The sequence below is a fragment of the Ovis canadensis genome, chromosome 15, assembly GCF_042477335.2.
Source record: "Ovis canadensis isolate MfBH-ARS-UI-01 breed Bighorn chromosome 15, ARS-UI_OviCan_v2, whole genome shotgun sequence".
Classification (NCBI taxonomy): domain Eukaryota; kingdom Metazoa; phylum Chordata; class Mammalia; order Artiodactyla; family Bovidae; genus Ovis; species Ovis canadensis.
Genome location: NC_091259.1, coordinates 16,815,049 through 16,838,197, shown reverse-complemented (window position 1 = coordinate 16,838,197; position 23,149 = coordinate 16,815,049). Strand labels below are relative to the sequence as shown.

Below are 23,149 nucleotides of genomic sequence, written 5' to 3'. Positions count from 1 at the left end.
AAAGAAAGTAGGGAAAACCACTAGACCATTCAGGTATGACCTAAATCAAATCCCTTACGATTATACACTGGAAGTGACAAATAGATTCAAGGGAATAGATCTGATAGACAGAGTGCTTAAAGAACCATCGACGGAGTTCATGACATTGTACAGGAGTCAGGGATCAAGACCATCCGCAAGAAAAAGAAATGCAAAATGGCAAAATGGTTGACTGAGGAAGCCTTACAAATAGCTGAGAAAAGAAGAGAAACTAAAGATAAAGAAGAAAAGGAAAGATATACCCATTTGAATGCAGAGTTCCAAAGAATAGCAAGGAAAGATAAGAAAACATTCCTCAGTGATCAATGCAAAGAAATAGAGGAAAACAATAGAATGGGAAAGACTAGAGATCTCTTCAAGAAACTTAGAGCTACCAAGGGAATATTTCATGCAAAGATGGGCACAATTAAGGACAGAAAAAATCTTCAAAAAAAGATCTTCAGGACCCATATAATCATGATGGTGTGATCACTCACCTAGAACCAGACATCCTGAAATGCAGTCAAGTGGGCCTTAGGAAGCATCACTACAAACAAAGCTAATGGACATGATGGAATTACAGGTAAGCTATTTCAAATCCTAAAAGATGATGCTGTGAAAGTGCTGCACTCAATATGTCAGCAAATTTGGAAAACTCAGCAGTGGCCACAGGATTAGAAAAGGTCTGTTTTCATCCCAATCCCAAAGAAAGGCTATGCCAAAGAATGCTCAAACTACCACACAATTACACTCATCTTACCCACTAGTAAAGTAATGCTCAAAATTCTCCAAGCCAGGCTTTAGCAATACATGAACCATGAACTTCCAGATGTTCAAGCTGGGCTTGGAAAAGCAGAGGAACCAGAGATCAAACTGCTGACATCTGTTGGATCATGGAAAAAGCACATGAGTTCCAGAAAAACACCTACTTCTTCTTTATTGACTACAGCAAAGCCTTTGACTTTTTGGATCAAAACAAACTATGGAAAATTCTTAAAGAGATGGAAATAACCACACCCCCTCACCTGACTCCTGGGAAATATGTATTCAGGTCAATAAGCAACAGTTAGAACTGGACATGGAACAGCAGACTGGTTCCAAATCGGGAAAGGAGTAAGTCAAGGCTGTGTATTGTCATCCTGCTTATTTAACTTATATGCAGAGTACATTATGGAAAGTGCTGGGCTGGATGAAGCACAAGCTGAAATCAAGTTTGCTGAGAGAAATATCAATAACCTCAAATATGCAGATGACACCACCCTTATGGCAGAACGTGAAGAAGAACTAAAGAGCCTCTTGATGAAAGTGAAAGAGGAGAGTGAAAAAGTTGGCTTAGAAGTCAACATTCAGAAAAAGATTATGGCATCTGGTCCGATCACATCATGACAAATAGATGGGGAAATAGTGGAAACAGTAAGACTTTGAGTGAAGCCATGAAATTAAGACACTTGCTCCTTGGAAGAAAACCTATGACCAAACTAGACAGCATATTAAAAAGCAGGGACATTTCCTTTACCAACAAAGGTCTGTCTAGTCAAAGCTATGGCTTTTCCAGTAGTCATGTATGGGTGTGAGAGTTGGAATACAAAGACAGCTGAACACCAAAGAATTGATGCTTTTGAACTGTGATGTTGGAGAAGACTCTTGACAGTCTCTTGGACTACAAGGAGATCCAATCAATTCATTCGAAAGGAAATCAGTCCTGAATATTCATTGGAAGGATTGATTCTGAAGATGAAACTCCAATACTTTGGCCATCTGATGGGAAGAACTGACTCATTGAAAAGACCTTGATTCTGGGAAAGATTGAAGGCAGGAGGAGAAGGGGATGACAGAGGATGAGATGCTTGGATGGCATCTCTGATGGGCTTGACATGAGTTTGAGTAGGCTCCAGGATTTGGTGGTGCAGCAAGCCTTGCATGCTGCAGTCCATGGGGTCACAAATAGTTGGATACAACTGAGCAACTGATCTGCACTGAACTTTAGTTCAGCATTCTTAACCACAGTTATCTACTGGAATGTCTTGGGAAGTTTACATGAAAACTATTAATAAAACTCTAGTAATACAAGATAAGTATTAATGAATGTTCATGCTTAGGTGAATAATTGCAACCAATGAGTTGAAATTTAAATGATTTAATTTCTTAAAAATGTATTTCTTAAAATTCTACATTTAGTTTTGTATACTATTTAAATGGACTTCTCAGGTGGCCCAGTTTAAACAAGCTGCCTGCCAATGCAGGAGGTGCAGGAGATCCCAGTTCCATGCCTCGGTCAGGAAGACCCCTGGAGTAGAAAATGATAACCTGTTCCAGTATTCTTGCCTGGAAAATTATGTGTTACAATGATTGGACATGATTGAGAGCCTAAATACACACACACATGCACGTTATTAAATAAAATATGCGTCAAGACTCAGAGATTAGAAACAGGCGACACAGGATTGCTTTATCCATAGCCTCAATTTTTCCAAAGGAAGGCCCAAACAGACCCATGTTCAACCCCTTCTCCTTTCGCCCAAGGGGATCATTAAGCTTTCACAATTAAAGTTTAATTATAATTAAAGCATCTCATTCTTTGAAACAACCTTTGTCTGTGGACTTCCCTGGTGGCTCAGATGGTAAAGTGTCTGCTTACCATGCGGGAGACACGGGTTCGGTAGGCCCCACAACAGTAAGAACCTGCTAAAGGAAAGGACAGCCAATAGGATATCTATTAAGTAATAATTAAATTAAATTTCAAATTAGTGCCTTTTATATGTGTAGATATCCTATGATTTTATTAATAATGCATTCCAAAGATAAAATTGCCCAATCTCAGTGAGTCATCCATTAGAAATTACTGTCATTGCTTCTGGTAGAATTAACCTTTTCTTTTTTATAGCTTCAGCTCCCACTTTTGCACTGAATCAACTGAGGAAAACAATAATTATTCCCAAAGACCAAGAAGTCATCATAGACTGCAAACCTCAAGGATCTCCAAAACCAACTATCTCTTGGAAGAAGGGAGACAAAGCAGTTAGAGAGAATAAAAGGTTAGAAGTCTATTTCATAATTTAAACTTTTAATATCAGACTTTCCTGAAGTTGCAGATGATACAGACAAAATATATGAGTCTTAACATAATTTTGAGACATATTTCATGAAATGACTGAGCTATGGTTTTGTCTTCATAATGATTAAGAAAAGATCTATAAAGGAAAGAACAAGTGATCTATAAAGGAAAAAGTTCTATCTCAAAATGGCCATACTTCTTTGTTTTTGTGGTATTTCAGCACCAACTGGGAATTTCACCAGCTTACAAAGAAAGCAAACACTTTCATTCAGTTAGCTAATTTTTCATTTTGGGTCTCCAGGTTTAAGGACCCAGAAGCTGTCTACAATAATTTTTAGATGATGGGTTCTCATTTCAATGTTAGTATTAAAATAATATAAACATATTCTTGATATCCTGGGTAATCCCTTTATTACAAAATACTGCCAAGCGAAATTTGCATCTAAATTTTCATTTTTACTTTAATTATGTTAATGAAAAATACTATAGAATTATTTCAGTTGCTATATGCAAATTAGGAATGTACAGAGAACTTTCTACCATATAAAGGTCTGTCACTGATACTTAAAGTCAAAGCAGAGGATAGGACTAGAAATGGGGAAAAATGATGAGAGCATCACATAGTTGCACAACAGTCTACGTATGACAAATTCAAAAGTCCCATGCGTTACCAGTCATTATTATCTGGTGTTGCAAATGGTGGTTTGATAAAATATTATCCTCTATTATGTTAAAATAATGTTGTATATGTTGTTTAAGGTTATGTTTTTTACTTGATCTATAAAAATAAGGAGTTTATGTTTTGATTTATGTTTCGGTCTCAGTAAACTTATAGCTAGAATAATTTAAGTCAGCATTAGAGCCCATTTAAACAATTCCTTAAGTAATTTTGGAATATTTTGACATATTTGAAAAATATCTTTGGAATATATGCTTTTCCCATTCAAATCTGAGAAATATTTTAAATTGCATGTCTCTAATGAAATAATTTATAAATGATTGGATTATGGTCAGGCCCAAGCATCTATGCTGCCTAGCATTGATATGGATTATCACAGACATTGGGATTCCCAGGTAGCACCAGTGGTAAGGAATCCATCTGCAATGCAAGAGATATGGGTTTGATCCCTGGGTTGGGAAGATCCTCTGGAGGAGGGCATGGCAGCCATATCAAATATTTTTGCCTGGAGAATCCCATGGACAGAGGAGCCTGGTGGGCTATGGTCCATAGGGTCACAAAGAGTTGGATATGATTGAAGTGACTTATCTCTCACATCATGGATATTTTGTTAAAAAAAAAAAACACAACTATTTCTTAGCGTAAGTGAGATTGGGAAGCAAATTACAAGGTGTAAATTCAGTGTTGCATTTGGTTGAATTGTATATGGTTGAAATGAATTTTTAATGATTGTTGCTCAGAAATATGAAAAAACAAACAAAAAGAAAACAAAGAAACAAAAACCTCATACAAACCTTTCATTATAACAGAAGACAATGATTTTGTAGTATCTTAGTAAAAACATATACTTTACATTGCGTCAGTTCAGTTAAGTCACTCAGTCGTGCTCAACTCTTGGCGACCCCATAAATCGCAGCACGTCAGGCCTCCCTGTCCATCACCATCTCCTGGAGTTCACTCAGACTCATGTCCATCGAGTCCGTGATGCCATTCAGCCATCTCATCCTCTGTCGTCCCCTTCTCCTCCTGCCCCCAATCTCTCCCAGCATCAAAGTCTTTTCCAATGAGTCAATTCTTCACATGAGGTGACCAAAGTACTGGAGTTTCAGCTTTAGCATCATTCCTTCCAAAGAACACCCAGGACTGATCTTTAGAATGGACTGGTTGGATCTCCTTGCAGTCCAAGGGACTCTCAAGAATTGTCTCCAACAACACAGTTCAAAAGCATCAATTCTTCGGTGCTCTGCCTTCTTCACAGTCCAACTCTCACATCCATACATGACCACTGGAAAAACCATAGCCTTGACTAGACGGACATTTGTTGGCAAAGTAATGTCTCTGCTTTTGAATATGCTGTCTAGGTTGGTCATAACTTTCCTTCCAAGGGGTATGTGTCTTTTAATTTCATGGCTGCAGTCACCAGCTGCAGTGATTTTGGAGCCCCAAAAAGTAAAGTCTGACACTGTTTCCACTGTTTCCCCATCTAGTTCCCATGAAGTGATGGGACCAGGTGCCATGATTTTCGTTTCCTGAATGTTGAGTTGTCAGCCAACTTTTTCACTCTCCTCTTTCACTTTCATCAAGAGGCTTTTTAGTTCCTCTTCACTTTCTGCCATAAGTGTGGTGTCATCAGCATATCTGAGGTTATTAATATGTCTCCCAGCAATCTTGATTCCAGCTTGTTCTTCTTCCAGTCCAGCATTTCTCATTATGTACTGTGCATAGAAGTTAAATAAGCAGGGTGACAATATGCAGCCTTGACGTACTCCTTTTCCTATTTGGAACCAGTCTGTTGTTCCACGTCCAGCTCAAACTGTTGCTTCCTGACCTGCATATAGGTTTCTCAAGAGGCAAGTCAGGTGGTCTGGTATTCCCATCTCTTTCAGAGTTTTCCACAGTTTACTGTGATCCATAGAGTCAAAGGCTTTGGCATAGTCAATAAAGCAGATCATTTTTTTGAATGTATTAAATTTTCTCATAATATCATTAAAATATATATGTCATATTAGTATAAGCCATTCCATTTGAAATGCATTACTTTGTTTTATGTTTGGAAACAACATGTGAGCCTTGTCTTATTTATTTCAGTTCACCTTAGAATGTCCCTCATCAACTATTTGTAAATATCACATTGTTTTTAATAAGCGTGGTGCTATCTCTCTTGTCAAATCAAAAGTACTGAAAGAGGAATGGGATAATGAATTTCTATTACAAAAATATGAGAATAATAAACTTTTTATTTTACAGAAGTCAAAATGCATAGTTGTGAATTTTCCATTTTTCTTGCTCCCTATTCTATTTACTGCTAACTCCTTGGTTAACAGTGAAATACTATGGCATCAAACTAAGATCACTAATATTTTCCATATTTCAATACCTCTGGTCAAAATGCTATTTAGCAATAATATTGAAAGGTATTTTTATTTAAGTAAAAGTAAGATTTGGACACAATTAGTTAACATTTTGTTACCCTGAACTATATGTTTAAATCTGTACATTTGTTTACTTTAATAAGAAATATCAAAGATAATAGTGTATTTTTATTCTTAAAAATTGACAGGCACATTTGCAAAATATAACTTACTAACATTTTCGGCAGTGTCGAGTTTCACTAAGACTACAATCTCAAGTTCAGTTCAGTTCAGTTCAGTCGCTCAGTCGTGTCCGACTCTGTGACCCCATGAATCCAAGCAGGCCAGGCCTCCCTGTCCATCACCAACTCCTGGAGTTCACTCAAACACACATCCATCGAGTCAGTGATGCCATCCAGCCATCTCATCCGCTATCATCTCCTTCTCCTCCTACCCCCAATCCCTCCCAGTATCAGAGTCGTTTCCAATGAGTCAACTCTTCACATGAGGTGGCCAAAGTACTGCAGTTTCAGCTTTAGCAACATTCCTTCCAAAGAACACCCAGGGCTGATCTTTAGAATGGACTGGTTGGATCTCCTTGCAGTCCAAGGGACTCTCAAGAGTCTTCTCCAGTACCACAGTTCAAAAGCATCAATTCTTCAGTGCTCAGCTTTCTTCACAATCCAACTCTCACATCCATACATGACCACAGGAAAAACCATAGCCTTGACTAGACGGACCTTTGTTGGCAAAGTAATGTCTCTGCTTTTGAATATGCTATCTAGATTGGTCATAACTTTTCTTTCAAGGAGTAAGCATATTTTAATTTCATGGCTGTGGTCACCATATGAGGTGATTTTGGAACCCCCCCAAAATAAAAAGTCAGCCACTGTTTTCACTGTTTTCCCATCTATGTCCCATGAAGTGATGGGACCAGATGCCATGATCTTCGTTTTCTGACTGTTGAGCTTTAAGCCAACTTTTTCACGCTCCTCTTTCATTTTCTATTTTTTTTAGTTATTTTTTAAATTTTTATTTATTTTACTTTATTCTACTTTGTGATACTGTATTGGTTTTTCCATACATCAACATGAATCTGCCACGGGTGTACACGTGTTCCTCTTTCACTTTCATCAAGAGGCTTTTTAGTTCCTCTTCACTTTCTGCCATAAGAGTGGTGTCATCTGCATATCTGAGGTTATTGATGTTTCTCCCAGCAATCTTGATTCCAGCTTGTGCTTCTTCCAGCACAGGGTTTCTCATGATGTACTCTGCATATAAGTTAAAATAAGCTGGGTGACAATATATAGCCTTGATGTACTCCTTTTTATATTTGGAACCAGTCTGTTGTTCCATGTCCAGTTCTAAATGTTGCTTCCTGACCTGAATATAGGTTTCTCAAGAGGCAGGTCAGGTGGTCTGGTATTCCCATCCCTTTCAGAATTTTCCACAGTTTATTGTGATCCACACAGTCAAAGGCTTTGGTATAGTTAATAAAGCAGAAATAGATGTTTTTCTGGAACTCTCTTGATTTTTCGATGATCCAGCAGATGTTGGCAATTTGATCTCTGGATCCTCTGCCTTTTCTAAGCCAGCTTAAACATCTAGAAGTTCACAGTTCACATATAGCTTAAGCCTGGCTTGGAGAATTTTGAGTATTACTGTAGTACAGGCATCATAGGAGACAGGGGATTGATACTTGGATTGGGAAGATCTCCTGGAGGAGAACACTTCAACCCACTCCAGTATTCATGCCTGGAGAACCTCCAAGGACAGAGGAGCCTTGTAGGCTACAGTCCGTAGAGTCACAGAGAGACTGACAAGATTGAAGATACTTTAACATGCATACATGCATGCAAATTTTAAAATGTTAGAAAGAATAACTAAGACATAACATGAATTTTAGAAGAAGTATGATTAACAAATAAGTTATACATATGAAATATTTCATTCATTTGACCCTAAGTGATACAACTAAAATATGTAAGAAAATGGATTATGTCAGAGTTTGTGAGTTGTTTATAGTCATTTGTTTTTTATAAGAGTAAATGGTCTATATCAGGAAATGATTTGTATGAACTGCTGCTCAAACAGTAAATCATATTATTGTTAATAATGATGATGATTGCTTTTAAGTCTGTAGCATTTATAATTTACAGAGGAGTTTAACATTGTGGGTGACAGTAGAACTCAGTGTATAAAGTGGGAAGATGATGAGTTTTCAACAGGTTACTTAATTTTTTTGTAAAATTAGCATCTAAAATAATAAGCATAACTGTTAGGTACTGAGAAATAAATGAAATTTTGTGTGTAAAATACATTGGCTGGTATATGGCATTCAGTAAGTGCTCAGTGAATGTTACTGTATTGATAAAGCTGTTGCTGCTGATGTGGACAGTAGTGGTGGTGGTGGTGATGATGATGGTGTCATTTGAACTTTTGAATCTTTGGATACTGGTCTTAATTTTTGTTATCAGTAGTTCTGAAAAACTTTAACACATTCCTATCCTTTCTCCAATAATTAGGGGAAACATGCCTAAATTAAGTTATTATCTGACATTTAAAAAGCCTTTAGTGCCTTCCATATGATAAATTTGCTAATCTATGTTAGCATACTTTATCCATCAGACTCCAAACCTACACTTATTGGCATTTTTCATGGTGTGGCCATTCTCACCAACCTTACCTATTCTTGGTTCAATATTATTAGGATAGTTTTTAAACTAGTAGGCTCAATAGTTACCTGCTTTGCGATCAGTATCATAGGCAGTGTTAATATACGTGTAATACATAGAGAGTAATGGAAATAGAGAGGAAGATTTTTAAACTATATATTAAAATATATATATATATTTTTATGGAATCTCCAGGTTTTGTCCCATTGCTTTAAAAAATCACCAGCACATGTCCACTTAAGTTCCTTTATCGATCACGTCCATTTTCATACTGAAACTAATTTGTTCCAGGAGTACTAAGACATGAAACAGTCCATAGGGATTTTCTCCTCTAGTGTACTTTCATTCAGAATGTTCTGCTCATCAAACGCATATTAGATTTTCACTTCAGCTCATTATTTCCATTACTTGGCCATTAACTTCTGTTAAAATATAATCACCCAGAGGCACTCCAGCAGTGCACAAATATTAAGCCTTCATTATTACATGTTCATTTTCTATATTTTTGGTGGGCAAAGACAATCTTGGCTGAAATGAAGAATACATTGCTTTTGCAAAGGCACAAGTTTTTTGTTTATTCTCCATCTGCATATATTAAAACTGTTATTGAAACCTATAAAATATGTCATATATGTTTTAAAAATTGTTTACAATTATTGTAATAAGTACCAATTTTCATTTCTAGACCAAGGAGGGTGGGTACCATTTACAGAGAAAATGGGCTATAATTCAGATGGGTGCTAAGGAAACCCTGTATCCCAAAACATAAAAAGTGTCCTATGGAGGGGTAGTATTATAGTGTATTTTTTTTTCTTTTATGAGACTATAATCTAAGTAAAGACTTACTGAAACTCTTTTGTAATAATCCCCTCCTCACCAAAGGAGCTTCAGAACAGCGATGTTTCCAACTCCCTCATTTAACACGCACAGAAAATTGCACTTGAAGTGCCCATTAGTTGACTTCTGGTGGGAATTCATGTTGTGTTTATTAGGCAACAATGATCAGGCTCACATACTGACTCACAGACATATGGAAAAATATATTCTTAGCACAAGCCCTAAATGGCATTATTACTGAGGGGAAAACAAAGTCTTCTTTTGTTTTCTCAGGAAGAAAAGGAATTCATGGGTATAATTAGGGCCTTGTTTCTGTCCCTCTGTTTCCATCTACATGCTGTGTCTGCTAATGAACAAGCTGTTTTGTTGTTTCCTCTGTGACAATGTCTTTTACATATTAAGAACATAAAACAATATAGACCTTGGGTATCTTTTGTGTGTGTGTGTGTGTGTGTGTGTGTGTGTGTGTGCGTTTCTTTCCAGAGTCTAAGAAATTGTAAATGAGAGAAAATGAGCATTCATATATCAAGAATATATTAGTTGACTTCCTTTGTAAATTAAAATCTATGCTTTCAAAGGAAATAAAATAATCTTTGGGAAGCGAGGTTTGATAGCTACTTTCATAAGATGTAATACTTGTGAATTGCTTACAATACACAATATATTATCTGCCACTCATGGATGGGGATGCTATTCCAGAGGTCCACTGAGCTGAAGGGGGTTAGGAGGAGATGGCCTTATACTCCTTACGGTGGGGTTAGGATGCTGACTTCCTGGTCTCAAAAACTAACTGCACAGGGTCTTCCTGATTAACCTTCTCTTTAACATCTTAGCAAAACACAAAAGAGGAAAAAATGCAAAGTCATAGGACCATTGGAAATTAAGCAATGTAGAGAAACACATTTTTGGCCTCTAGGAAGAATCGAGTAAAAATAGGCTCAATTAAGAAATAATCAAAAGACTGTTAAATCCTAGACCTTTGAAACTAGAACTAAATCAAGGTATGAAGGGAACAAGGAATCTTCTGCTACCTTCTACTTTGTGTCCATACACATTAAATTCAGAATTTGGGCCTCATTACAAATTGACTTGAATCCTTCTACTACACAGAAGCTACTGTTTAAGGTGGCAAGAAGTTTCTCTCCCTACTCCCTCCCATCAACACCAATCCAAGATAAGTTTTGGGATCATGAATCCATCAAGGGGCTGGGAAAGGATATAAATTTTAAGATTTGAAGTTTTTCATAAATGAACAATTTTATTAAATAATAAAGGAAAAATAATGAAATCCATGGTTCTTGAAATTAGAAAAAATAAAGCAATCAGCTTTTTCCAGGAATCAGTTTACCTGGAAATTGAAATATCATAAGGATGAGAGAGTAGGAATCAGCTAACATCTTGCCTCTATCCAAATGACTTGTATTAGAGGCCTAGTGAAGCCTAAATATATTTGACTTGGTCTTGGGCAGCTGACTGGTGTCAAGATTAATATTTGAGGAAGGGACTCAGACATTGATAGAAATAGTGAAGGGAGGCAAGAGAAACTAAGAATGTTACCAGTAGACAAAGCCAGGCCTCTGAACATGGAAGCCCAAAAGAGTGAGAAGCAGAGAGATCTGTAAAGCGTAAAAGCTAATTTATAGTCACAAATATAAGAACGAGATGTGAAAACAAACAAATGTAATAAGACTAGCTGACAGGAATAGATCAATATAAGTAGATACCAATTTTATGTCTATGCCTACATATAGTAGATACCTGAAATTTGTTCACAGAATACCCCTAAGAGGTGGATTATAGGTAATTTTAATTTTGTGCTTTCCTGTGCTTTACAAGTTTTATATAATTATTATTTATATACTATTTTCTAATTTATGTACTAGTAAGGAAAGTTAAGGTATAGACTAAAAAATTTGTAGGACTAAATTTCTTAAAATCACATATATCTATAATCATTTAACTCAAATAGATTTGAGTTGTACATATAAAAAGGTAAGGATGTTCTTATCCATCCTGCTATAATTTTTACATCTTTAAGGAGAGTATCTACTTGGTTTTGGAAACAATTTGAATTGCTTGCCCTAGTCTTTTAGAGATGTATTCTAGAAAAATTGGTATGATTGGCACCCAAGATTTATTTTAGTCCAATTTAAACAGATCTCTCTCTTATTTTACTGCCCTTCCAATCAACTAACCTATTGAGCAAAACTTCAATCAACAAAAATGAAAATTTCAATCCAATTTAAGAATGCATTTAACCATTTTTCTTGGGTTTTCTTCTTTTTTAAAAAAATTTCCCCTTACTCTCCCATAAATGCCATGGTTTTCCCCATTACCAGAGGAATATTCTCAGAGCACAGCTTTGAAGATGTCATATACATGCTGAAATTACTCATAATCTTCTACTGAATACAATAATAATTCATGAGTATATTTGAAGTTCTCCACATTTTCCACATTTTTCATTAGTCCATCTAATAGATATGAAGTTGAAATCTATGAAATTTCTATTTTGTCACTTAAAAATGAATGAAGAGCAAGTATTTCATGTGGTTCAACTAATATTTAAACATACCTGCATGCTATAATGCTTGATGCTAGGAATGGGGTTGTGACTAGAATGTGCAGTGTACCTACCTACATGATGTTCAGAATCTACACTTGCCTTAAAACTGTTCAACTATCTTTCACTCTTTGTGTATCTATACCCATTTATTCCTTCTTTATACAAAAAAAAAAGAAAGAAAGGAAAAACCAAACTCCAAAGTATTTTAATTACAATGGACTCTCACAATTCCCCAAATTAAACTCTTTATTTTCTCATCTTTACTCAAACGTTTCCCTTTCTCTCCTCTACTTTCTTGTAGCATACTGGTAAACCTCAACACCTAAATCAAACCCCTTATGATTATAGAGTGAAAGTGAGAAATAGATTTAAGGGACTAGATCTGATAAATAGAGTGCCTGATGAACTATGGATGGAGGTTCCTAACATTGTACAGGGGACGGGGATCAAGACCATCCCCATGGAAAAGAAATGCAAAAAAGCAAAATGGCTGTCTGGAGAGGCCTTACAAATAGTTTTGAAAAGAAGAAAAGTGAATAGCAAAAGAGAAAAGGAAAGATACAACCATCTGAATGCAGAGTTCCAAAGAATACCAAGAGATAAGAAAGCCTACTTCGGCGATCAGTGCAAAGAAATAGAGGAAAACAACAGATGGGGAAGATTAGAGATCTCTTCAAGAAAGTTAGAGATACCAAAGGAACATTTGATGCAAAGATGGTCTCGATAAAGGACAAAAATAGTATGGACCTAACAGAAGCAGAAGATATTAAGAAGAGGTGGCAAGAATACACAGAAGAACTGTACAAAAAAGATCTTCATGACCCAGATAATCACAATGTTGTGATCACTCACCGAGAGCCAGGCATCCTGGAATGTGAAGTCATGTGGGCCTTAGAAAGCATCACTATGAACAAAGCTAGTGGAGATGATAGAATACTGGTTGAGCTATTTCAAATCCTGAAAGATGATGCTGTGAAAGTGCTGCTCTCAATATGCCACCAAATTTGGAAAACTCAGCAGTGGCCACCAGACTGGAAAAGGTCAGTTTGCATTCCAATCCCATAGAAAGGCAATGCCAAAGAATGCTCAAACTACCGCACAATTGCACTCATCTCACATGCTAGTAAAGTACTGCTCAAAATTCTCCAACCCAGGCTTCAGCAATAAGTGAACCATGAACTTCCTTATGTTCAAGCTGGTTTTAGAAAAGGCAGAGGAACCAGAGATCAAATTGCCAACATCCGCTGGATCATTGAAAAAGCAAAAGAGTTTCAGAAAAATATCTCTTTCTGCTTTATTGACTATGGCAAAGCCTTTGACTGTGTGGATCACAATAAACTGTGGAAAATTCTGAAAGAGATGGGAACACTAAACCACCTAACCTGCCTCTTGAGAAACCTGTATGCAGGTCAGGAAGCAACAGTTTGAACTGGACATGGAACCACAGACTGGTTCCAAATAGGAAAAGGAGTACATCAAAGCTGTATATTGTCACCCTGCTTATTTAACTTCTATGCAGAGTACATCATGAGAAACTCTGGACTGGAAGAAGCACAAGCTGGAATCAAAATTGCCGGGAGAAATATCAATAACCTCAGATATGCAGATGACACCACTCTTATGGCAGAAAGTGAAGAGGAGCTAAAAAGCCTCTTAATGAAAGTTAAAAGAGGAGACTGGAAAAGTTGGCTTAAAGCTCAGCACTCAGAAAATGAAGATCATGGCGTCTGGTCCCATCACTTCATAGGAAATAGATGGGGAAACAGTGGAAACAGTGTCAGACTTTATTTTTCTGGGCTCCAAAATCACTGCAGATGGTGATTGCAGCCATGAAATTAAAAGACATGTACCCCTTGGAAGGAAAGTTATGACCAACCTAGATAGCATATTGAAAAGCAGAGATATTACTTTGCCAACAAAGGTATGTCTAGTCAAGGCTATTGTTTTTCCAGTGGTCATGTATTGATGTGAGAGTTGGATTGTGAAGAAAGCTGAGCACTGAAGAATTGATGCTTTTGAACTGTGGTACTGGAGAAGACTCTTGAGAGTCCCTTGGACTGCAAGGAGATTCAACCAGTCCATCCTAAAGGAGATCTGTCCTGGGTGTTCATGGAAGGACTGATGCTGAAGCTGAAACTCCAATACTTTGGCCACCTCATGCGAAGTGTTGGCTAATTGGAAAAGACCCTGATGCTGGGAGGGATTGGGGGCAGTAGGAGAAGGGAACGACAGAGAATGAGATGGCTGGATGGCATCACCGACTCGCTGGACATGAGTTTGTGTGAAGTCCAGGAGTTGGTGATAGACAGGGAGACCTGGCATGCTGTGATTCATGGGGTTGCAAAGATTTGGACACGACTGAGCGACCGAACTGAACTGACTGAACTGAAACCTCAATAACATTTGAAATTCTAACTCAAGAGGAAGAACAGTCTTCTTATGCTTTCCTAGCATTGGAAATGTATCAAGAACTGTAGTTAGTAAAAGTTTCAGTAAATGATTTAGCTCAATTTGTTTTAATTTAATTTATAGTATGAACCAATTCACTACCCTTTGGTTTAAATATTGTCACCGCTGATATAACAATTTTGCAATTTAAAGAGATTAAGTGAGATTAAGATTAATCATCATAATGCTGAGCTTTAATGTCAAGTCTTATACTTGTCAATGATTCCGTGATAATCTTAGCAATCAGATTGTCTGGCATTGATGTTGGATCAATCTACATGGAGAATAGTGACAGAATTCCTTCAGTATCCATGATGTTTCTGATAATTCAAATTCATCTTCCCTGTCTGTACTCAAAACATGCAAGACTAACTTCATAGGCAGTTTTCTCTCTCTGTCTCTTTCTCTCTCACACACACACACACAAATGTTAAGAAAATCCTCCAAATAAAGACCTAAATTTAAATCTAATTTTCCCTTAAAAAAAAATATTGGAACCAAACTGAAAACTCAGACACAGTGGTCAAAATATCATCTTGATTTTAATTTTCTCTTTCTTCATCTTGCTTTATGATAAACTAGACTTATCATTGTGACTCAGCAGGTAAAGAATCCACCTGCAAAGAGGGACACCTGGGTTCTATCCCTGGGTTGGAAGATGCCCTGGAGAAGGGAAAAGCTACCCACTCCAGTATTCTGGCCTGGAGAAGTCCATGCAGAGTGGGACACAACTGAGCACCTTTCACTTTTTGGCTTCCCTTGTAGCTCAGTTGGTCAAGAATCTGCCTGCAGTGAAGGAGATGAGAGCCCAGTTTGATTCCTGGGTCAGCAAGATTCCTTGGAGAAGGAAATGGCAACCAACTGTAGTATTCTTGACTGGAGAATCCCAGGGACACAGGAGCCTGGCAGGCTACAGTCCACGGGGTCACAAGAGTTAGACACGACTTAGTGACTATTCCATCACCAGATTACATAGGTATTGATTGACAGTCTAGTTATAAGAAATATTATTTGTTCTTTGGTTTCAGTGACACATTGATCAATTGATCAAATGGTATACAAAAAAATAATTCTAAAGGTGCCAGCATGTGATGCTTCTGGGCTGTGTTAATATTTTCCCCATTGAAGATCTTCCTTGTTTTAAGGGATATCCAGTGTTTCTAAACTTCATCTTCCTCTGACAATGATTCACCCCTGTGTAATTCAAATTTATTGAGTAACAATATTCTCATACCACGACAAATAGTTGAACGGGAATGGAAAATCAAAAGAATTTTCACATTTTCAAATGATTTGATTTTCAATAGTATGTTTAGATAATATAACAATTATCATAAATATTCAAATTAATGAGATCCATTAAAAGACAGAAAATATGCATGTAAGAAATCTTCAAATTATTTGTCCCTTATATTTCCCAAAGACGATCATGGGAAATCTAAAGGTTTCTCTTCAAAGGATGTCAACTTTTTGTTTTTTTTCCTCCTTTTTATTTTTTAAATTTTTTAAATATTTATTTTTTAAATTTTTTAAATTTTTATTTTTTAAAATATAAATTTATTTATTTTAATTGGAGGTTAATTACTTTGCAATATTTTTTAGCAATTTTCACCATTAATTTGTTTCATTTCCACTTTTTTTAAATTGCTATATACAAGTGAAGTGTGAAAGGGTTAGTCTCTCAGTCATCTCTGACTCTTTGCCACTCCATAGGCTGTAACCTCCAGGCTCCTCTGTCCATGGAATTCTTCAGGCAAGAATACTGGAGTGGGTAGCCTTTCCCTTCTCCAGGGAATCTTCCTGACCCAGGAATCAAATGTAGGTCTCTTGAGTTACAGGCAGATTCTTTACAATCTGAAACAACAGGAAATCCCCAACATTCCTCAGTTCCCAGGGGAGGTAACACTGAAGAAGTCAGTTAATTTAATCTGCAAGTGACAACAAACTAATTCTGGTTCACTTGTGCAAGGAACTTCTCCAGTTTGTGGCTTTACATCACTATCTAATTCTTAGTTTAATAAATCGCTCATAAATTCTACTTTTAATTATGGTTAATTTACCCCGGTTACTATAAACTGCTAAACAAATTGCCTGTTTATGATCTCTACATAGGCACAACTTGAACAAATCACTACTTGCTTACAGGATTTTGTTTTCCAAAAGTGCCCCCAGACTACAACTTTCAGCTTAATTTGTCCTTAAGACAAACAACGTCTAAAATACTTGGGAATTCAAGCATCTAAGTACATGCTACTGACTGATCCTGCTCCCTCCCCAAGTGACTCTTCAGTGACTATAAAAGAGAAGAGAGAAGATTCCTAGGATGTTCAGAAAGAAAGTATTTTACGATGGACATTTTTACCTTCCTCGGAGAGTTACAGTCATTTCTTTTCAGTTTTGCATAAATCATGATCTAATTTAACTATGGTTGATTCATAATAGGAATTAGTGGGTTGTTTACAAATTAGGGCATAGACACAATAGTCTTGACAACAATGAAAAACAACCTGCAGATCATTTCCATAAAAGATAATCTACACATGATATCATTAGTATGTTTGCATCTCTTTATTCAAATGACAGAATTATTTATGAAATAGTTGACAGATAGGTACAAAAATATAAGCTAATCACTGTGTTCTTAGTTGTATCTCGAGGTTTCAGGGTACCAGCTTTTTTTTTTTTCAACTTATTTTTGTTTTTCTTTCTTTTCTGTTAGAGTTAGGAGCTCCACTTCTTTCCCTAAAGCCAAATTGCCTAGACACTGTTCTATTTAATTCAATTTATTTTAGTGAAAACAAAACTTTGTTCAACATATACTGAATGTAAGACACTATGCCAGGTCATAACAAGTAAGAGAGAATCCCATTCCTCAAGGCGGTACCTATCTAAAGGGCAATAAAATTAACTCATAGATAATTATAATACAGCTATTTAGGGAAATAATAACAAATATTAACACATGGTTCTTAATAGATTTTTACATAGGTATTATTAACAGGATTATTAAGATAACAAAATAACTACCTTTATTGAGAATTGGCTCTTTTATATATGCAGTACTTAATATCAGTCCTCAGAATAAGACCCCTTTGTAAGGGACATATAATCAACCTTAACCTTTTAAATGGGGTAATAGGTCACACACATAGCAAGCTACAGAGTCAGAAAGCCCAGTTTTTGTTGGATCCAAGCCACTTCTTTGTGTATTCCACTCTATAAAAAATAACTTTTGAGTGTCAAAAAAATAAAAGCAGAAAATTAAATCTGGATGGAAAATGAGGGAAATTTTGGATGAACTGGCATTTGAAATAGTCCTTAAACAGGATTTGAGGTACAATGTGTTTCAGAAAGAGTTCAGAATTTGAAAAAACATAGTCATGAATCCAGCACACTTTTGTGAAAGGTAAATACTATTATTTGGCCAAAGAATAGATTATATGTAAAAATTTAACTAAACCATAAAAAAGAATTAATTTGAGTCATTCCTAGTGAGGTGGATAAACCTGGAGTCCTTATGTAGAGCAAAATCAGAAAGAGAAAAATAAATATCATAAATTAAGGCATATATACGGAATCTAGAAAAATGATAGTGATGAACCCCAGTATTGCAGGGAAGGTATGGAGACACAGATGTAGAGAATGGACTTGCAGACACAGTGGGGCAAGGAGAGAGTGAAAGGAATTGAGAAAGTAGCATCAACATATACACACTATGGTGTAAAATAGATAGCTGGTGAGAAGTGGCTATATAACACAGGGAACCCAGCTTGGCTAAAGACAAGTTGAGAACTTGGGAAGACAAATTGAACATATGCTTAATTTTGTAGCCAAAGAGTAGTCTTTGAAAGACTCAATTCACATATATTTTGGAAAATTTACTTGCATTATATAGTTTTTAAAATTAAGTTTTCTGTAACAGGAAAGATTATATCCCAAATATTATACCAATCTTCCTCAAAGGGAAAAAATAAAACAATGACTTAAATATAAAACATATAAATAAATATTAGTTAAATATTTTGATTTAAATAATCAACTGACAAGAAAGTCAGGTGGAAATGCTAAGGTCAGAATCTGAGTCTAAACTGGAGGTAAAGTCATGCGCCAGGTCTTACTTTTACCTCAAGGGCATTTACTGACCTTGGTTTTTACAGCATGCCCCTGTATCACTAGCTCACAAATAGCTAGAACTGCAGCATAAAAGTGACCTTGATATTAATCAACCAACTCAGAAAATCACAAGGAAAATCATCTGTCTCTTGTCTTAGTTCTGAATGAAGGGAGGAAATCTTTCACTGAGATTTGTAACTACCAGTCAGACACCCTAAGCTATAGTACCTGGGGAGCCTGAAGAGGTCAATATGAGAATTTAGTTAAGGTTGATCCAAACATGAAGTGAACCCAGACACTTAAAGCACAACAAAAAATTAAAAATAGTGGAAGTATCTATATGTTTGCAATTTTTTTGTATTGCCATATGAAATAATAATAATTTTTAATGTTACAAAGCAAGAAAAAAATTAAAAGCTCAAAATTTGTGTTCCAAGATGCTTGACTTATTTGAAAATAAGTGAATATATTGATTAATTTTAGAATTTGCTAAGTTTGGTCTGCTCAGTTGCTAAGTCATGTCTGACTCTTTTGAGTCTCCATGGATTGTAGCCCACCAGAGTCCTCTGTCCATGGGATTTTCCAGGCAAGAATATTGGAGCAAGTGGCCATGCCCTCCTCCAGGGGATCTTCCCACCCCAGGGATCAAACCCATGTTTCCTGTGTCTTCTGCCTTGGCAGGCATATTCTTTACAACTGAGCCAACTGAGAAGCACCTTGCTAAGTTAAACATGTCTAAATTTCTAGTAAAATGAATAAGAGGGTTGAAATAAAGTTTGCTGTTTCCAAACTAGTTGAGGACATAAATGTAATGAAAAAAATTAAGCAATCAAGGAACAGAAAATAATGTGTGTGTATATATATATATACACACACACATAAATAGAAAGTATGAAATAAATTAGCAAAAGAAACCCAAATATCAGGAATTCTAAAATACTGAGATAAAATAAAATCTTATAATCATATACTTATAAGAGATATGCTTAAAGCATAGGGAAATAGGAAAGCTGAAAGTTACAGAGTAGGAAAATATCTATCAGTTAAACCATAGACCTTCCATATGCCTTGTTTATCTACATCAGTATCATAGACTATAAAAAAAAATGTGCTTAGGCATTATATAAAAAGCCAAAATTGATCAGGCTAACAACAATTTAAAATCTGTATATCACTTATAACTTCTTCAAAATATGTAAATTAAAAATTAACCATTCTATATGAAAAACAGATGAATCATAGTAGGTAGATTTGACATATATATCTTGTATTTCAGAACTTAAATACCATACAAAAATTTAAGAGAAAAAAATGAAAACATAAACACAAATTCTTCAGATGACTTGAAAAGATAGTAAGAATATGAGGAATAAATGAATGTCAACAAAGTTGTATACTTAAATGAAGTGGAGAAATAAGGCATGATTTCCCAAACTGACTCAAGAAAGATTGAAAAATCGAAATAGCCAACTAATGATAATATTAATAGTTGAGAACCTTCACGACTCCCCACCCTCTAAACACATGCACAAATTCCAGGCCAAGATACTTTTACCTAAAAGTTCTACCAAACCAAAAATCAATGATTCCAATCTTACACAGCCATTTCATAGTATAGAAAAGAAGGAAAGCAACCTAAGTGAAAATGACAAGGAGACTATCAGAAGTAAACGTACAAACCAATCCCTCTTATATACATAGATACAAAAATTTTAAACAAAATATTTGCAAATATAAATTCACAGAACCTGAAACAAACATTGGGAAACATTCATGCAAACAACCTAGATGTCCATCTACAGTTGAATGGATAATGAAGATGTGGTGTATACAATGTAATTTTGAAAATGAAGTCACTCAGTCGTGTCCGACTTTTTGCAACCCCATAGACTGTATCCTACCAAGCTACTCTGTCCTGGATTTTCCAGGCAAGAATAATGATTGCCACTTCCTTCTTCAGGGGATCTTCCTGACCCAGGGATCAGACCCGTGTCTTCCTCATTGCAGGCAGACACTTTACCATCTGAGCCACCACGGAAGCCCAACTCATCCAGTAAAAACAATGAATTTGAGTCATTCCTAGTGAAGTGGGTACACCTGGAGACTGTTATACAGAATGAAGTAAGTCAGAAAGAGAAAAACAAATATCATGTATTCAGTTCAGTTCAGTTCAGTTCAGTTCAGTTGCTCAGTTGTGCCCAACTCTTTGCGACCCCATGAATCACAGCACACTAGGCCTCCCTGTCCATCACCAACTCCCGGAGTTCACTCAGACTCACGCCCATCGAGTCAGTGATGCCATCCAGCCATCTCATCCTCTGTCGTCCCCTTCTCCTCCTGCCCCCAATCCCTCCCAGCATCAAAGTCTTTTCCAATGAGTCAACTCTTCGCATGAAGTAGCCAAAGTACTGGAGTTTCAGCTTAAGCATCATACCTTCCAGAGAAATCCCAGGGCTGATCTCCTTCAGAATGGACTGGTTGGATCTGCTTGCAGTCCAAGGGACTCTCAAGAGTCTTCTCCAACACCACAGTTCAAAAGCATCAATTCTTCGGCGTTCAGCCTTCTTCACAGTTCAACTCTCACATCCATACATGACCACTGGAAAAACCATAGCCTTGACTAGACGGACCTTTGTTGACAAAGTAATGTCTCTGCTTTTGAATATGCTAGCTGGGCTGCTCATAAATTTTATTCCAAGGAGTAAGCGTCTTTAAATTTCATGGCTGCAATCATCATCTGCAGTGATTTTGGAGCAGAAAAATTAAAGTCTGACACTGTTTCCACTGTTTCCCCATCCATTTCCCATGAAGTGATGGGACCAGATACCATGATCTTATTTTCTGAGTGTTGAGCTTTAAGCCAACTTTTTCACTCTCCACTTTCACTTTCATCAAGAGGCTTTTTAGTTCCTCTTCACTTTCTGCCATAAAGGTGGTGTCATCTGCATATCTGAGGTTATTAATATTTCTCCCGGCAAGCTTGATTCCAGCTTGTGTTTCTTCCAGTCCACCGTTTCTCATAATGTACTCTGCATAGAAGTTAAATAAGCAGGGTGACAATATACAGCCTTGGTGTACTCCTTTTCCTATTTGGAACCAGTCTGTTGTTCCATATCCAGTTCTAACTGTTGCTTCCTGACCTGCATACAGATTTCTCAAGAGACAGGTCAAGTGATCTGATATTCCCGCCTCCTTCAGAATTTTCCACAGTTTCTTGTGATCCACTCAGTCAAAGGCTTTGGCATACTCAATAAAGCAGAAACAGATGTTTTTCTGGAACTCTCTTGCTTTTTCCATGATCCAGTGGATGTTGCAATTTGATCTCTGGTTCCTCTGCCTTTTCTAAAACCAGCTTGAACATCAGGAAGTTCACAGTTCACATTTTGCTTAAGCCTGGGTTGGAGAATTTTGAGCATTACTTTACTAGCATGTGAGATGAGTGCAATTATGTGGTAGTTTGAGCATTCTTTGGCATTGTCTTTCTTTCAAATTGGAATGCAAACTGAATTTTTCCAGTCCTGTGGCCACTGCTGCGTTTTCCAAATTTGCTGGCTTATAGAGTGCAGCACTTTCACAGCTTCATCTTTCAGGATTTGAAACAGCTCAACTGGAATTCCATCACCTCCACTACCTTTGTTCGTAGTGATGCCTTCTAAGGCCCACTTGACTTCACATTCCAGGATGTCTGGCTCTAGATTAGTGATCACATCATCATGATTATCTGGGTCATGAAGATCTTTTTTGTATAGTTCTTCTGTGTATTCTTGCCACATCTTCTTAATATTTTCTGCTTCTGTTTGGTCCATACAATTTCTGTCCTTTATCACGCTCATCTTTCCATGAAATGTTCCCTTGGTATCTCTAATTTTCTTGTAGAGATCTCTAGTCTTTCCCATTCTGTTCTTTTCCTCTATTTCTTTGATTGATTGCTGAAGAAGGCTTTCTTATTTCCTCTTGCTATTCTTTGGAACTCTGCATTCAGATGCTTATATCTTTCCTTTTCTCCTATGCTTTTTGCCCCTCTTCTTTTCACAGCTATTTGTAAGGCCTCCCCAGACAGCCATTTTGCTTTTTTGCATTTCTTTTCCAAGGGGATGGTCTTGATCCCTGTCTCCTGCACAATGTCACGAACCTCATTCCATAGTTCATCAGGCACTCTATCTATCAGATCTAGGCCCTTCAATTTATTTCTCACTTCCACTGTATAATCATAAGGGATTTGATTTAAGTCATACCTGAATGGTCTAGTGGTTTTCCCTACTTTCTTCAATTTGAGTCTTAATTTGGTAATAGGGAGTTCATGATCTGAGCCACAGTCAGCTCCTGGTCTTGTTTTTGTTGACTGCATAGAGCTTCTCCATCTTTGGCTGCATAGAATATAATCAGTCTGATTTCGGTGTTGACCAT

General features: G+C 36.7%; 1 protein-coding gene across 1 annotated transcript in view; it reads left to right on the top strand.

Annotated features, from left to right (window-relative positions):
• Positions 1-23,149, top strand: part of CNTN5 (contactin 5) — a 642,146-nt gene that overhangs the window by 309,030 nt on the left and 309,967 nt on the right. The window contains exon 10 of the mRNA XM_069553671.2: positions 2,903-3,053. Coding sequence (XP_069409772.2) covers positions 2,903-3,053 — 151 coding nt within the window. The remainder of the gene's footprint in view (positions 1-2,902; positions 3,054-23,149) is intronic.